Raw genomic sequence first — 18,752 nt, 5'->3', positions numbered from 1 at the left:
GCTTTAAAAAATACGTACTAGACCAAACTTTAATTTTTAATGTTTTAAACCATTCATTTATTTTAGTTCAGAACTAGTATTATCTCTTTCAATAATAATAGTCGTCTCTGTCTCTGCGCAGTTTTCTGTCGTGTTTACGGCCCTTATTAAATAGCAAATAGCAAATGCTATATACCAGGGACGGGCCAACCCATGTATTTATCCACAGGCTATCCACCAGTGTCTATACCAACCATATTCGGTCTGAGAGGCAAATTGCCACCCCTGCCGTTTTTTATTAAAAACTCTTATTAAGTTTATGAAATTGTCTATTGAAATTTCACTCCATGCCTCACAGAGATTTCAATGTTGGCTATCACTCAAAACTACACCTTAAATTTCTATAAAATATTAATAATTGGGAAGATATAATTTTCGTAAGATTATCCGCAGTCGAATTTTTAGGCAATATTTGGCACCTTTTTATATAAATTATGTAAAAAATGAACGTTAAAGTTTTTTTTTCGGCTATTGGAAACCTGAAACAGAATGCTTGCTAGCCTGAATCCCTCAATCTCGATGCCAGGGATTTTTTTCTCTTTTGGATATAAGGGACAGCGAGACTCGGGATTACAATAGTTTGTATGCTGTTTTAATTTCATGCCACCCGATTGTTTACAGCTATGACGGTGTAGGTTTTAGCCTGTTTTATTTATTTCAGCTTGTTGCAAGAGTTATTTCCTAAACAAATACATTACACTGAAAGTTCTGTATCGGTGTGACAGCTTGACTGGCGGATTTACAACTTGTTGTAAACCTGTACTAAGCGGTCCGCATAAATATGCGGCATGGTTTACCTGTAGTAACTTGATAACCAGACACAATACCTTGGATTTAAAAATCTGGAAATTCAGAAGTTCACTAGAAGACAATGAAAAAAGATGGTAACAATCAGTATTCATTTGTTTTTTTTTTACGATATTTATAAAACAAAAATATATAATCTTAGAATTGTCTCCAACGAAAAATCATTAAATTAACAACAAATAAACCTTCTTTTTTGCGTTAGCTTGTTTTCTTGAATGCGGAATTTTTTTAATCGATTTTTACTTTTTGAATAAAAAATGAATACAATTTTAAATTATTTTCAACATGGAAAACATTTCTATACTAGACTTTTTGAGATTAATAATTTTCGCGAATCAGAGAAAAAGAGAGCAAAATTTCGCGAGTTTGCGAAAATTACTTCTCTTAGGTAGCCTATTACGGGGCCCAAAATCAGATTTTACACCGCAAAATAAAATCAACACTGAAATTAGTTTTATTTCGCCCGAAATCATATAAACATTTATAAAGACTAGATAAGAGCAACAAACCCCATGTAAAGGCTATCTTAATCACTTGGGAATCAGTATATCTTCGTTGTACCTACAGAAATTACGGCAAGGCGAAAACAAAATTTCTATCTGAACTTTAACAGCTATTCGCGAAAATTAAACAACCGCAAAATATTTCCTTTTAACTGTAACACGCGAAAATTTATTCCCTCAAGACATTTAATTTTAGGCTTGTTGCCTTTCACTCGCAGGAAATTTGTTTCTCTTGCAAAAAAAATATATGTTTTGCGGAAATACACTTTCGCGAATTTGGTTATACAAGTTGCCAATGTTACAATGAAATAAAAAATTACACTTCCTTGCTAGAAGACCTCATAATTAAAATAGCAGTAAAAGATACCCAAGAGAAATTGTAGCCAAAATATTTAACACCGAAAAAGCGATGTTCAGGAAGAAGTCAATAATATTGTTTCGTGATTAAAAAGGAAAATTTTGGGATTCTTAAATACATTCTTTCTGGATATGGTACGGAAAGTTAGGAGGTACAAATCAGTTGAGGCAATAAAGAACTTGAAGCGCCTTGACACAGGCTCGTCAGCATATTATTTCCATCTATTATCGTTAGCGTAAATCCATATCCCCATCACTCAGTGTATTCTTTATCCTAAGTAATATAGTCGTGTACCATTGATCGAGACGAGAGATAGCATCGTATTCACGTACCTATAAAAGAACACGTTGGCTGAATGACAAGACGAGTGTGTTCTAATGTACGGTTTTAATTAATTAAAGAAAAATTAATGCAATATTTTAATTGTTTGAAATAAGGATTTAATGCGGTGCTTTCATTGGTTAAAAAAGTGTTTAATACAGTACTTTAATTGGTTAAATAAGGATTTAATGCAATATTTTAATTAGTTAAAATAAGGACTTAATGAAGTGCTTCAATTGGTTGAAGGGTTTTATGCAGTTCTTAAATTGAGTGAATGCAGCGTTTCAATTGGTTAAAGGACGGCTTTATGCAGAATAGCTAGCGAAGAAGATGTGAGAAGATTATCTAGTAACATGCAAGAAGTGGTAAAGTATCAAACAACAACAAAAACACTTACAGCTTCTGTGAAGTTATCAGCGCTTTCTTCTTTGTGTGCTTCCATTAATTTCTATTAATAAGAAAGAAACGAAAATTCAGAATACCCCAAGATTGTAAGAAATCACACAAAATTAAATACGTTTCGCAACGTTTGTGTTACAGAATAAAATTCTGAAGTCCTTTTCACGATTCACGCAATAAAAATTATCAAAATTTCTTTTTTCAAAACTGCACAAAAATATGCGTATTTCAGGCTAGGATCCCTATATTTTTTATGGGAGCATCTAAATTTCAAATGGGGCCGGTTTCTTTGAACTTCTTATTTGTGCTGTCCCGAAATTAAGAGAAAAAATGGTCAAGTTTCAAGTATTTTTTAGGATTGAAAATGTACAAGAATACTAATAAAAAGAAACAAGAACCAGTTCAATAATAATTGTTCCAGAATAACTTTAAACTCGGAATATTTGATTTGTAATAAATGAAAGAGTTGGTGTAAATTAGTCTGTGAACTATATAAAACCAATTAAATAAAAGAAATGAAGAATTCAGGCTTGACTTGACCTCGGGCGTTCATATAAACTAGGCTCTTAAAAAAACGTGTAGTACATATTTTTTTATCAGCCCTGGAAAATTTGAAAACATTACTGGTTTACTTAACAAAACGGCTAACTTGTAAATGGAAGAAAATTGCTCACTTTTCATAGAACAAAGCTGTAGGGATAAGACTTTTAAATCACGCAAATATGGCTTTGTTATTATACGTAGCATATGCTTATAGTAAGCATGTAGTAAATGAGGAAAAGCAAGATCAGTGCTTAATAATATCAATAACTAGAAACGCTTTAATTGATTAGCTCAGAGAATAGACTTCGTTTTTTTATTACCCAAGTTTTCAAAGTCACGATGTAAAAGTACATTTAAATATCTATAAGCAGTTTTCCCGGTCTTAGTCAATCCACCCTAGCCTCTAATCAAAAATGCTCACCTGGAGTAGTTTCATTTCTCTCGAATCTTCAAAAGCTGGAAACATGTGGCAGTATTTCTCAATAGCACTTTCCGCGGTAGCCATGTCTACACACATCTGACATAACGATGATTTAAAGAGGTATTCTCGTGCGCTATATTTTAACAGTGAACTCTCCAAAGAAACTGCAGCTACCTAAACGAATCATTATTATTATTATTATTCCCGATATGTGTATAGGATAAAGCCACTTCAGTGTTGAAGACACTGTTATTAATCGGGTCCTGTGTTCGGAATGTATACATTAGGTATACACCGGCTAGCCTACCCAATTTCCCTCACATGGCATGGGTTGACCCGTAGCTGTGGTAAAGACACTTGCTACACTTGCCCGTGCTGTGGACGGAACCACGGACCTTGTGATTACGAAGCGAACGCCATAACGACAAGGCCACGCGCCATCAAGAGTTTTGACATTAATAAAGCAGAAAAAAGTCCAGCAACAATGAGGACTTTCTTTCAGATATTTAAGAATATGTAGCTCGTCCAAAAAAGAACTATGTAGAAGGATTATACAGGTCGTTCAACTACCTCAACGAAATTAAATTAGTTGGCAAGTCCTAATATTTCTTTTCCTTACAACAAACATCTTTAAATGCAATAGTGCTCATATGCACCACGTTTAATTAAAAAAATATTTCTAGAAAATCAGATATTTTTATCTGTATCGTGAATATTATTTTCCCGCAAATATGACGTCATTTTTGATGTCAATGACGTCATTATAATTCTTTTTAATTAATATTAAATCATTTTTTGGTACACAATTCACCAAGATTGAAGGTGGTAGCATCAGTAACACGTGAGAAATTAAAGTATATTTGAAAATAGGGAAAATGGCCAATTTAGATAAGTCTGACGTCATTTCTGATCCCTTTGACATCATCAAAATAATTTTCTACTTGGAATGAGTTTCTTGGAAAGGTATTCCAAAACTTTACCATTCCAGATTTATGTGGGAGACATAAAAAAACTGCTGAAGTTGAAATTTCCAATATATCTAGCTCTAGATAATATCAGTAAATAAAAAAATTAGTGTCAATCATTTTCAAACAGGCAAAAAAATCCAAATTTTACGGGAATTAATTTTTCGCAAATTTCGCGAATAGCGAGTTCTCCAATAATTGTCCCAGGAACTAATTTTCGCGAAATTGACAAAAACTTGCAAAATTCGCGAAAATTAATTCCGTTAGGGTAACACCAGGTTAGTAATTTTCTTGACAATCAAACTGCTGTCGTCGATAGCTTCTAACAGGCAGGAAGACACTAAGCCATGGGAAAATTTTTGGCGCATGCGTGTTGCATGCGATACGTGTTCATACAACAACCTTGCCTTTTTGAACTTAACACAGTCATCCCACAGTGAAAATACGAAATGAAATACTCACCTCTTCATAAATACTAATAGCTTTTATATAATTTTCCTGTTGTGCTGAATACATGGCTACTTTTAGTAAACACTTGTTTGCAGAGCTAGAAAAAAATAAAGTGGGTAAGAGAAATCTTTAATAACACGAGGTTCGACTGATTCGCTGCCTATTGCCAGAAACACAGGCTACATTTTAATAGCCAAATCAGAACCTTTAAAAAGGATTGTCAAATACGACTCGCCTTTACCCTGGGCTTTAATCCAAAAAATAAAGACTAACAACTTTCCTGTGATTTCAGGTCCCTATTCTAAACCTTAATGTATTGAGTTCGTTCGGTTCTTTTTAAAGGGAAGCAAGGCGCTCGGCATTTGCCAGGAAAAAAATTTCCATGGCAATCCCAGGTTTCCCTATGACAATTTTTGTAAAATTCTTATTTAAACATTTTGATTTTTGTATATTATTTCTGCCTAGTTTTTTGGTCAAACAGATACAAGGACAGAAATTCTATCTGTGCTCAACGAATACAGGACTTCAGACGTAGAGATATTAGGGAGTCTTGGGTAGAACCACCAAAACAACAAAAATATTAGTCAAGGTACACATATTAAAACAAAAAGAAGAACAAAAATCGTCATAATTGAAAAATCTTATGACAATTTCAGGTTTTGGAAAATAAAACAAACTTTACAAAAAAGGGAGTTTACCTGCTAGATTCTTCACCTTTGTAATAATCTGCAGCTTGGGTGAAATGAATAATAGCCTAAGAAAAAATTATATATTAGGAGTGTTAATTTTATAAAAATGACACAAGAAACTAAATTAAGTTGCTTTACTTTTCGGTTAATTTCAGCGAGGTATCTCTCACCTTTTCAACGTCCATAACGTTGGACTCGTATATTTCAGCTATAGTAACATGATGCTTGGCTGCTATTGAGAACCTCCCCTATAAAAAAAATGTTTGAATGAATTTATAGTCACTAGTCTGTGGCCCATTAAAATATCCAGAGGTTCGCTCATTCTTTTTATAACCAATTGTGTGCGTCTCGCTCTTTGCAGTACCATTTTGCATGACAGAAAGGCGTATACGGGTATTATAGACATTCTATTTACTATTATTTGTTATCAAGCAGATAAAAGGGCACTTGATCCATTGAGTCTTAATTTGGAGTCTAGGTCAGTAAAGGTAGTGGGGATTTTGGAGGTTTTTTTAGAAAAAACAAAAATAAGTTTTTTTATTACTTTAAGGGAAAAAGTGTTTGCAGAAAAAAAAAAACTTCTGTGGGTTAGTTTTACAGCAAAATCTTTGCATTTTACAGGGAAAAAAATGTTGCAATGCTACAAAATGTTTGATATATTTCCATATGTATTTATCTATTTTCCATATCCAGATCCATATTTCCATATATATATTTCTATATTTCCAACTAGTTTTTGCACATTTGTTTTATAGCAAACACATTTTAGAGACCAATTTTAATTTGCACATTTGCAGGGAAAAAAATTTGTGGTTCGCGATTGACCTTACTTTTTTGTGGGATTAAAGTTTTTAGAATTTTCTGAAAACTGCAAAAGTTTCTTCCGCAAACACTTTTCTTAAAGTACTGTATAGTTCAGGTACACGCCATCAAGATGTAGCAGAGACAAAGTTTGTGATCTTGTTGTTAAACAAGCAAACGATTTATTTTAAATGCAGAAAGTTGAAACCTGCAAGACTTACCATCTCTGTGAATATCTCGATAGCTAGTTCTAAACAGTTTATTGCCTCTAAAGAAACGAAAATGTGATGATACAAACAAATTACTCACAAATATACTCTGAAATGTAATATTAATAAGTGTATAGTATTTATGCACACATTATTATATACCTATGCTATATACAAATAATTAACTGCTCCAAACATCATCATCATCATAATCATCATTCTCGGCTTAACGTCCGTTTTCCATGCAAGCATGGGCTCGACAGGGTATAATAATGACCCTCTTCCAATCTGATCTAGACTGTGTTAGATCTAAACTCGACTTCCTCTGTATCAAGTCTGTCCTTATAACCTCCTGCCAAGTCTTTCTCGGTCTACCTCTGGGCTTTGCCCCAGGAACTACCCAATTATCCTCCTCCTCCTCCAACAAAAAAAATTGTCTGTCTTTTATGATAAAAAGTAACCATCCATACATTTTTCTGTAGAAATTATTTTTTGTTAATTTAAAAAATGTACTGAACTTTGGCTACAGTAGTTACTGCTAAAAGAAATTGTTCAATACTACAGAAGGCAGTCTAAATATAGACTGAAATAGACTGAGTATAAAAATAAATTTAGAAAAACTAAAGACCGCTTTATTTAATAGCAAAATCAATGTTTAATAGTTCTTAAATTATTAAGCTACTTTGTCACATTTTATTCTCAATTACACCTCCCCCCCCTCTCCTCTTGCTGCCTTTCCTGGATTGTGATGGTGGGGATGTCTGTTTTCAACATGGTAATTACACTTCTATAGTGAAGCAAATCAAAACCATTAGATTAAACTTACATTCCTTTTTACATAAGAATAAAAAATAAACATGGTTTTCTATGTTTCTTTGAGTTTGTCAAACAAAGGCTCATTAAAAGCAAACAGATTAAAAGCAACCTACAACTTTGAGTATGAAAAGGCACACAAATGGTTCTTGAACCACCATGAAAGCAGGGTTTCCACCGAAAATGTGGTATCAAATTTCCTGACTTTCCCTGACTTTTAGAGGTCAAATTTCCTGACTTTCCCTGATTTCCCTCTCTCGGTGGAAGCCCTGAAAAGATTTGGGGCAACATTGCAAAAAAAGTTAAACTTATGAAAATATTGTCTCCAATTAACTATATTCGCAATATTGCTATTTTATAAACTAGAAATCTAGACATAATATTGGTGGAAATTACAGTAATTACTTAGTAAGCTGCTAATATTATGTCATTAACAAGGGAGTATAGGTTGAAGTAAACATGCATGCAAAAATGTGCTAATGCTGCACTTTTCACAATGTCCACATGGAAAATCAACTCTGCATCCTGAAAAAGTCTGAAAAATAAATGAAGACTTGCTGATGTAACTAAATAACCTGAACTTCCAAGTCCAACTCACAGACAAAGAAACATTACAATAAATATGGTACATAAAAGCCTATATTAAGGACTAAAATTATATTTATTTTTTATATGTTACATATTTCTAGCACGTACCCTGGAAATCTGCTTTTCGGTAACAATTAGCTGCCTCAACGTATTGCGAAGCTGCGTCGTGTTTAACTTGCAAATGATTTAACTGTACCTTTGCAGCTTCACCAAATGCATTTCCTGCAGCTACAATATAACATACACATATTAATCAAATCTTTGACATATGTTAAAACTTAATAAATTAAACAAAGTCAACCAAATATGTATAAACTTATTTCCAGCTGACAATTTAATTTAATAAAGAATAAATGCAAGTCCGAAAATTGAATTTATTAAGTCAAAGTATCTTAATCAGGTAATATAAGACAAATGAATTTATTTTAAAATATGTATATTTCGTGTTACATCCAACACATCTTGATGCTGCTGATTCACAATACAGGAAGTAGCAATGAAACATCAGGTCTACAGGTAGCAGGTATAATAGATTGGGGTTAGACTCTCAGAAGAAACAAACACCCAACTTTCTTAGCCCTTTTTTGCTTTAAGCATGGTTTATGTAATTCCATTAATAAAATAAATTCACCGCCATAAGAGTTAGCAAAATATATCATACCACTCCACTTTTTCGCCATTTTATATGAGTTACCAGCACGTATATAAAGATCACAAGCCTCCTCCAGCTTAGAATGTGCTCTGAAACATAAATACGAACATGCTATATCATTTTTTATTTAGACATTACGTTCACTATCTATTAGTAGATAGCTCAGTCAGACAAAATACAAATTAATTTGAAAAGAAAAGAAGTCATTTTCACAATGTGCACACTGTCCAATAAGTGCCCTGACTAATTATCACTTATATAGGTTAGACGATATGCATGCTTATTTACGTTTCTAGCCTTACTCTAACTCTTATAATAATACAGAGACGCTGTCTGTAACAGGTGAAGTTGATGTGTTCATATTCCTCAAATGTTAAATTTTCTGATGTTATGGCGCGACATCAATAACACTACTTTAACGTCAAAATCTTATATTAAATTAATGAAATTAAATCATTACAGTGCACTTAAAACTTTAAGGCCAAATAACTCAGCAACGAGGTGGTGACGTCAGTCATTTTTCACAGCGTGGGTAAATAAGGACCACATGGGGCTAAATTGGGTAAGTTTCCCAAACCTTGGTCCCCAAATCCGTTTCGAAATGCAACCGTTCTGCAAAGATACACGATCCTGTGCACTTTCTTGATCAGCATTTCAAGATCAATACGATGAAAGCAAGGGATAATTTTGCCAATTTATTTTTGTATCTGTACTGCTAACAAGCAATCTTTTCTCATAAAATTATGAGTTTTGCAGCATCTAGTCTATTCACTTTCCAGTGGATTTTGTTTTCAGGAGTTCCCACTGCCCACTCTGCCATTTATTCATTCAAGTTTTACTAGTAGTATATAAACCATCAGAAAAACTCAATTTTTCATTTATTTAAACAAAATATGTAAAACATATATATATAAATTGTTATGAACTCAATTTTTCTTGTGTACAATAATGCCCACATACAAAAGATAAGTACTTGCATCATCAAATATTCTGCAACATATCAGCTAAGATTGCCCAATGAAAAACCTTGTTTACATTCTTTAAAAAAAGACAATATTCTGCAAAACTTGTTACAAGTTTACTCTTTAAAACAAAAACAACTATATGGCTCTTATATAGTTTGACCATGATGACTTTAGTGCTATAGCTTAGAGAGTTAAAAAGTTTCTCTGCCATGCCTCATATAGGTCTTCCAACAGTACATTAAATGATCAACTCAATCTTAAACATTATAAATTCATAGTTTTGGAAATTCTGAAATAACTTCATCTGAGTTTTTGTCTTAAGCATTTTACCAAACGGGTTAATCAATGTCTCCATAAAATAACAGCTACAAGAGAAATGTCTCAAGAGGAAATTATAAAAGAGTATACTTAGTATGACTTACCCAAACATCTTACCAAAAAAGGATTTGGATGATTCCAATCTTTTCTGTGCTTCAGCCATCATGGCATTGGCTCTCTCTTCGTCAGCCATTTTATTTTATTAATAAAATCCTTTAAGAAAAAAAAAAGAACACTAGAAATGTTATAAGGGATAGAAGAATCTATTTGCAAAACAAATTCTATGTGAATTAAATACGTTTTCCATTTATTGCACTGTTCACATTAACTAAAGCATCCATATGATGACCAGAAAAAGGAAACTCAATATAAAAAGACTGCAGTCTTTCACCCAACATACTAAAACAAAACTGTTATATACTTTATTGTTATTTATTGTATAGGTATCTTTATAATAATACGCCAGTTCCGTGTGTCTGTCTTTTGCAAAGTCGATTATATTTTTCATAATTTTTTTCAATAAAGTCTATAAAACATCACCTATATAATTGTTCTGTAATTTACCAAACTTTAACGTTAAACTAATATTAACGTGAAAGAAAAGTATAATAAATTAATGAAGCCATTACAGTGCACCTAAAACTTTGAGGCCAAATAACTTGGAAACAAAGTGGTGACGCAATGATTTATAACCGTGTGGGTAACTAAGGACCACTTACGACCAATTTGGGCAGGTTTCCCAAACCTGGGTCCCCAAATCCGTTTTGGAATGGACATGTTAATGCTGTCGCAATCGTTTGTCAAAGGTACATAATCCTAAACATTTTCTTGATTAGCGTTTCAAGATCTATACGATGAAGGCAACAGGTATACAAATTTCCGAAAAAATTTTTTTAAGGTTTTTACTGACCATTGCTGATGTCGGCAAAATTTTTAAACCATTATATCTCATTAACCATTCATCAAAAGCACATGATCATATACATTTTCTTGATCAGCAGTTTAAGCTCTGCACAATAAATGCAACTTGAAAACAAGGTTTCAATTTTTATTTTGGTGGATGGGTTGCTGATGTCAACAAATTCAAATGTCGCTTCGTTTTCACTTCTATCCTGCCTCTCAATGGATTCTTCCACAGGCTTTACCGACTAGTAATATATATAAAACCTTTTTCTGATACAGTACTTTCCAATTTTGTCGACAATTGCTAATTTGGATTCTAAAATGTTACCTACAGCAGAAGGTAATAACTGTAGTGCTGACAAATAAATCAGAATAATAGGCATTGTGATTAGAGGAGGTCTGATACAGGGCTTTAAAATAGGTACGCACTCATGAGCATGCACCTTGTATGCATCTAAACTATGTTTAAAATGCACACACATTAATGCTGTCAATTCCGTGCACTAAATCTTACAAGTTTAATGGTTAAATCAGAGATCTCCTTATTAATGATCCTGGACCTTCCTCGGTCTCTTATCGTTAATAAACTAGATATAAATTCTCATTGAAGTGTCTGTATTTAGCATTTTCAAAGGCAACTGCTAACATCAACATTGATTAATCATGTTTTAGGTTTAGCCAAGGGGAAGGTGTCAAGCTCACCATTCTGTTACAGTCCATAACATTTAGAAACATGTCTGTTTAATGTTTTTACATGCAAGAGACAACAAACCAAAAAGAGGAAAAAGTCCCTTTTTGGTATATGCCTTTTTTATTTCCTTTCAAAACTCTTAAATGGAAAAAAACTGCCAGAAAATTATTCCTTGGTAGACGGATCCTGAAAATCCTGCTGAATTAATGTTATTATTTTTTCTACAAAGTGCTTCCCATAAAGTCATCAAGGTAATAAAGATCAGCATCTTTATTACCTTGATGACTTTATGGGAAGCAATAGCAGCAAGTAGTGATGAATCCAGTCTAGCAAATCTGCAAAGTTGCTAAAAGTGAACATTGATGACCTACTACAAAAATGATGCACAACATCAAAATATCTCCCCTTCCATTTAACCTCTAATAGATTCCAATCATCTTGGTGGACTAAGCAAAACCGTGTTTAAAGGGAATCCAATGTATAAAATGTTGTTGGACTTATATAATATAAAGAGTTTAAAAAGTTAGTCTTTTTAAATTTTTTAAAAAGCTTTTTTTATTTTTTAGATATTTACATTTAAAAAATTTTAAATTTAATTATGCTACAAAACTATGATGTCATTATTTAAGTAATAACAATTTTTGACATTTTTTTCATCAGTAATTTTAGACCTGTTAAGTGATGTGCATGTAAACTTTATAAATGCATAGATATTATAAAGGTCAATTGAATAACATAATAGCACTCATTTGCTCGTCCCAGGCCTCCTAATTTTTTGCTGATGACTCCATAACTTGGGATCTGCATGTTGGTTTGAAATCAAATCTTGTTAGTACACATACAGGGCCTATACAAGCTACAAGTTTAACATTATTTTATACCTCAGGATCCCTTTAATGTCAAGTTCGGCTAAAACACAATTTAATCCGAGTGCATACCATGTCAATGGCATCATCAAACGATGAGTGGATGACGGAATAGTCCGCCATTATTAAGTAAATAAATTTTAGGTGTTGTGTTTAATGGGGAGCAATGGGTAGGGCGGTGATTTGCACAAATAGCTGCCACCTATTCAAAGTGCTTTGCGATTGTATATATTCATATGCTTTATAGTTTTTGGATAACATATACCTTTGAAAACGCCGTTTGCAACCTCTACGCACTGTCGAAAGGTAGTGCGCAGTGCAATGTTTAGTCCTTTGACATTTCGTAGATAATATATACCTCTGAAAATAGCCTTCACAACTTTGGAGCAACAGCAAAAGGTAATGCGCTGCACAATGTTTCACAACCTAACCCTAACCCTAACGTTGCAAAGCGCTGTAAAAAGTATCAAAAAATGCATTTAGTTTTTAGCGGTTACGCTGTGCAATAGTTTTGCCACTGCGTTGAAGTCGCGAAGCGCTGTAAACTATTAAAAAAATATAAATCTTCAGCGCAACAATGAAATAACTAATAAAAAATTATATTTAGCGCAACAATCGCCTGCGCGATGGTTTCGCCGCTGTGGCAAACTCACGTTAAAAATACAAGTTATAATGCGCAACGATGCACAGCGGCGAAACACTTGTGTAAATCGCCAGCCCTATGGAAGCAATGCAGGAAGAGGGTAGTCAAAAGGTCATAATGATGACAGGCCTATCAATAAGGGAAGAGCAATTGCTTTTGCTCACGCAAAGGCTCACCCAATTCTGAGAAATAAGAAACTAGTGGAGCCATTAATTGCTCCCCCAATTCCAAAAACAGTTTTTCTGGCTGAAGAATATTAATTCATCTCACATGGAAATCAATGTTATCTTTCTTATTATATAAAGTAAAAAAGGAAAAAAAATAAATAAAAATAGATAAAATAAAATAGATAAAGGACTTTGTGAAAATATGCGTTTATAAACTTATTCTATTTATTCAGATTGCTCGCCAAGTTTATTATGGTAACCTTGGGGGAGCGATTTATTGCTTGGGTGTTATTTTCCTATTGATAGGCCTGTGATGAATTGTGTTATTCATCGTCCACTTTGTCTCAAAAGAGTATTTGTTATCTGCTGTTCCTGACACAACTCTTCTTGTCACCCTACCTAGTTTGAAGTCATAGGTAAAACAAGAAAAGATACTGTAACGTAACAATAATTGGTGTGTGACTTATTAAAGATACTGTAATGTTCCAGACACACACATATATATTCATTTTCTCAAAACTTCTGCTTTTTTTAAAAAATGATTGGTGTTTTGGCATCTGTTGCACCGCAGATTAGTGGTTATAGCTTTCATACTCTGTGCGGGAGACAGGGGTTCGATCCCTCTTGACGGCGATTCAACATGGGCGAGTGAATGTTACCATAGCCCCGGGTTTACCCAAGCCATGTGAGGGAATTCGGGGAGATGGTACACTGTTTGGGCTGTTGGATGTTGCCATGTGTTGTCTAGTAGAGCATGGGCCCTAACAATTGGGTTTGCATAGCTCAAAATGAGCATTAAATACTCTAGGACTCTCCATCTAAGCCATATGGTCCCTCCTGGAAATAATAAACAGGGTATATCCCTTTATATTTGTGAGGCTAGCCACGTAAAATATGCACATCTCCCTATCCATCTAGATTCCATAAACACAGAATAGTGTGAAATCCACTCGTGAAAGTAATCAGCAAGAAAAAAATAATTTGTTATTATAGCTAGCTAAAAAGGGATGGTGTGATCAAAAATCCACACATGACAAACGTTTTTTTCACTGGTTCTTTAAACTAGTCTTCACGTCCTTTCCTGAATTTTAGTCACACACTAAACAGCCTGGTTTTTAAAAGTAAAGGATAGTACAGTGTAAAAATGGTGGGTAATGAGCAGCTGCAGCTAGCTTTAGTTTTAATGCTAGCTAGCAGCTAGCTAAATAAATTTATTTGGCTAGCTAGCTAGCTATAGCTAGCTTATATCTAGTTTTTTGCTACTGACGGGGTATATTCTCCTTGCAGATTAATTGGCGCCAAGAGGAGTAATCTTCAAAGCAAATCTTCTGATATTGCAAGGACCAAGTTTGTTGTAAAAAAGAAAAGAGGATTTTCAGCTCGATTTGGTACCTCACTGCTTTGTTACCATCTTGATGACGTCATATCTACATAGTCATCAAAACTTTTAAATGCGGCGATAGAGATGGATAGAGATCATAGTTGATAGACAAAACTATTAACTATGGATAGATAGATGTGAATATTTTACATTAGTCTCACAAATTTCGGGATATACCCTGTCTATTATTTCCAGCAGGGAGGGCATGGCCTAATTGAGTATAAATGATCATTTTGAGCTACGCAAACCAAATTAGGATCCGCGCTCTACCAGACATCTCCATCCAACCCCCAATTTTCCTCACATGGTTTGGGTTAACCCGGGCCTATGGGTAACATTCATTTTCCCACATTGATTGAATTGATTTATTGAATTTATTATTTATTATTATTGCTATTTATTGAATCATTATTTTCCCACCACTCACTATGGTTATAAAGAATTACAGGCAATTTTACTATCAATGCACTTGATAGTTAATAACGTTATGTCTCAACAATGAGTTTTACAATTCTCCTTTCGTACACGTTCTCGCTACATGTTCTCCATGGTAGTGTGTATTTCAACTAATTTATTGCAAGTTAAATTAATAACCTTCTTCTAGTAATAACATATCATGTTACCATAGTCATAGTGGTACCTTAAAAGCATCTTCATAAAGCAAATCTGATCTAGCTAAATATATTTAGCACGTTCATTTTCGATTAAAACTCAAATTGAGTGAGAGTTAGCCTAGGTACCCCCCCCCCCTTCCCCCAATATCGTTCCCAGAGCCTCTTTTTGCGTTGTCTAGCGCATCAAGCCACGAATCAGAAAGCCAACCGCGATCCCAGGGCCTGTAGCGATTTTTTTAAAATAGAAGGATATGAGCTTTTTTGTTCGCCCGTGTGCATTTTAAAACTTTAATTTAGCTAAAGTGTGCACGGGCGAACGAAAAAGCTGTGAGTTTTTTGCGCTATAGCGGAAAATGCAGAGAAATGGAAAAAAGTCTTATTCGACATGAGCAAAACTGTGTGTGCTTTCTCAAAATTTCAAGGCTAAATAAGTTTTAAGGACAACCGCAGTAGCCGTAAAGAAGTTCTTTTATACATACCTCCATGCTGACATCTTAAACAATTCCGATAAAACTGTTAGGCATAGTTAAGTAGACTATGAAGCTTAATGCGCCAGAGTGTGAAACGTAACTTGCTTTAATATAAACCTTTACGACGAAAGCCGGCCATGGAAATAAACAGTTTTCGTTGTTTAGTTACGTATGCGAAGAAGGTTACAAGAACTTTTTGCAGCTTCTGCTGCATTTAAGAATTTCGCTGCAAGCGGGACAAAATTCGGAATTGCACACGACCAAAAAAGAAGAAGCGATTAGGTTCTTGAATCGATCTAAATAATTTTTGCTCGAGAATTTTCTTATATTCTTAAATTGCGCTATTCACAAAATTGAAAAAACATTATGCGATCATTTATTTTTGCAAATCGATCGTTGCAAATATTTGGCGGTAATTTATTTTCGTGATTACGCCATTCTCATCCCCAGAGTTTTTGGACATAAAAACCTCGAAGTTTATCTCAAAGAGCTCTGGGGTCGATTTCGATATGTTTGGTTTGCTCAATTTCCGTGGCTAGCATATTCTAATCACATGGATGCTGCGTTTTGTCTGTCTTGCATATTATTGCATCAAAAGATAAATTCGAAATCCGCATTAGCTACTAATCTTATTATAAAAGGGCAGAACTACTGGAATGACAGTGTTTAATAAAAAGCATGACAAAAGTGCCCTTTATAAGGACACCTCTTTTATTTTAACTTCTTCAAGTACTAACCAGTCAGGTACACCAAAAAAATAGTGAACTGGTATCTACTATGTATTCCAAAAAGGTAGAAACCAACAGAAGTGTTTTTGCGGCCATTATTGATATTGTTATTCTTTGTGGCCGCCTATGCATTTCCTTGAGAGGACACAGAGACAACTTAAAAGATGTTCCTAAAGTTGGTGGCTATGCTCCTTATTCTGTTGGCAATTTTCTTGAACTTTTAAATTATAGAGTAAGAGGGGGTGATATAGATTTAGGTAATCATTTAAAAGCCTGTTCAAAAAATGCAACTTATTATTTCATGTTGTGGTGATTATATAACAGACAAAATAATATCTGCAGTTAAACAACCTAAATTTTGAAGCTTGCAACACATCTACCAAGAAACAAATAGTACTTCGTTTTGTAGACCAACATTGTAACTGAGAGGACTTCATAAGGCTTATTCATTGTAGTGAAGGACTCTCAGGTTTGTCTCTTTCCAAGGTATTCTCTTGACATACAGAATTGTCGAGGTCAATGTTATGATAGTGCTGGAAATGTAGCTGGTAAAATTAATGGTTGTCAGGTTCACATTTTAAAGCAAAACAGATTAGCTTTATACACACGATGTTCTTCTCATCGCCTAAAGTTAGTTATCTGTAATTCATGCTCTGTGCATTATGTCCGGAACATGATGGATCAAATCAAACAGATAACAAACTTTTTCACATTTTCTGAAAGTAGGTTAAAACTTTTACGCAAGAATGTTGCTGACTTTTCTAATAACCCAAAGTATGCCCATATTATTGATGTTTGTAACACTATGTGGGTGGAACGTATTATTGGCATGAGTGATTTCAATGATTTGTTTGAAGGCATTTAGCTACTTTTGATGAGATGGCCCTTGACCCTAATAGGGAAATTAATGTTGATACTGTACCCAGTCATTCATAGAAATGCATTGGAAAGATTTGACTTTGTTATTGCCATGGTCATTACTAGACAGGTATTTGACATGACAATGGAAGTAACAAAACTATTACAGAGTAAGACCAATGACATGTTTAAAACTGTAATGTTAATTAAAAGATAGGTTTGCTTGCATTGGAGACAATATTGACACCTATCATGAAAAATATTTTTACTTGCAGAGGAATTAGCTAATAAAGTAAACAAAACGGTTAGTGTTTCTTAAACTGCAAAAAGACAAGTACACAGGCCGAATTATATTTATTCTGATGTTTTAGATTACTCCTAACACTCTCCTTCATGCAGGTGAAGTCTTTAGAAATATAGAGGCGGCCCTTAGAATTTTAGCCACCATTCCTATGACGTTATGCGAATGTGAGAGATCCTTTTCTGCCAAGAGGACACTAAAAAACTATTGCAGATCATCAACAATGACAGAAGAAAATTTTAATGCTCTGGCTCTACTCCATGTTCATTTGGGTGTTCAAATAAACTCAGTGCCGTAACCGCCGCGGGGGGGAAGACCCCCTCAAAATTTTCCTACTAACCAAAAAAAAAGAAAGAAAGAGAGAGAGAGAGAGAGAGAAAAAAAGAGAAAAAGTTAGAAAGAAAGAGAAAAAAGAGAGAGAGATTTAGTGCTAATTAAGTAAATACCGCTTTTTCAATTTTTCTGTCATTTTGACCGGTACATATGAATGTCTGATTTGATTGATTCACTCATTCGTGGTTTGGGTATGAAACTCTGATCCATACCATGTTTTATTCCTTCATTCATCTTAGATTCAATTTGTTCGTGGTTATATTTCATTATATTTTTGAAATTTTTATTATATATATGAAGAAAGAAGATTTTGATTTAGTTATTTTTTTAATAAACTCCTCCTGCAAAAAACGTTATTTTGGTGCTGAATATGAAGAAAGAAGAATAAAGATTTTGATTATAGCATTAATAACTTTCAATCTATAAAAAACATTTTGATGGTGTTGTGCTGTCTTTTGCTGGTTTAATTACAACCTTGCTGATAAAGATTTTAATGTATTTTATGTTCTCATTTATTTCCCTTTGTCGATCAATTGTTCGGAATACAGAGTCGGTTTTTATGGCGTTTTAGTGGTTATAGGGCGTAAAAAGGCGTTGACTGGACGTTGCACCTGCGGGTCCATGGTTCGATCTAAGGTTAATTTTTTTCTGGCTACGCCCCTGAATACGCTTTTTAGTTTTACGAATATGAAATTTTTAAAAATTAAAAATGATGTAATAGGTGTTGTTGATTGTTCCCAGGATTTTTCTCACTTTCGGATATGCGTGGTGGTGCGAAGAAAATAGTTTCTAGCTGGTAAGCTAAAATGTCAGAAAGCGATAGAGAGAGTGCAAATTTAAAAACGAAGAAGTTGTTCCCCTAAAGTTTTGTTTCCACATTGGTCGAAGGGACTTGCGTCCTTTGATCATACGTCCGCGAATCGAGTTGGCGGGAAAGCCCACCAAAAGCTTCGCTG

At 34.0% G+C, this 18,752-nt stretch overlaps 1 protein-coding gene across 1 annotated transcript; it reads right to left on the bottom strand.

Moving 5' to 3' along the window:
* Nucleotides 1–1,356: 1,356 nt before the first annotated feature.
* Nucleotides 1,357–10,101, bottom strand: LOC130656369 (alpha-soluble NSF attachment protein-like). Its single transcript, XM_057459206.1, has 10 exons — nt 9,946–10,101; nt 8,568–8,647; nt 8,015–8,134; nt 6,518–6,564; nt 5,666–5,743; nt 5,505–5,560; nt 4,819–4,903; nt 3,392–3,565; nt 2,426–2,476; nt 1,357–2,039 (listed from the first exon to the last, which is right to left on the bottom strand). The coding sequence occupies exons 1-10, from the start codon at nt 10,032–10,034 to the stop codon at nt 1,938–1,940; spliced, it is 882 nt and encodes a 293-aa protein (XP_057315189.1). The 5' UTR covers nt 10,035–10,101; the 3' UTR covers nt 1,357–1,937.
* Between the last annotated feature and the right edge of the window lie 8,651 nt (nt 10,102–18,752).

Source organism: Hydractinia symbiolongicarpus, chromosome 9 (assembly GCF_029227915.1).
Source record: "Hydractinia symbiolongicarpus strain clone_291-10 chromosome 9, HSymV2.1, whole genome shotgun sequence".
Lineage (NCBI taxonomy): Eukaryota > Metazoa > Cnidaria > Hydrozoa > Anthoathecata > Hydractiniidae > Hydractinia > Hydractinia symbiolongicarpus.
The sequence above is the reverse complement of the archived record's forward strand: the minus strand, read 5'-3'. Positions and strand labels throughout refer to the sequence as shown.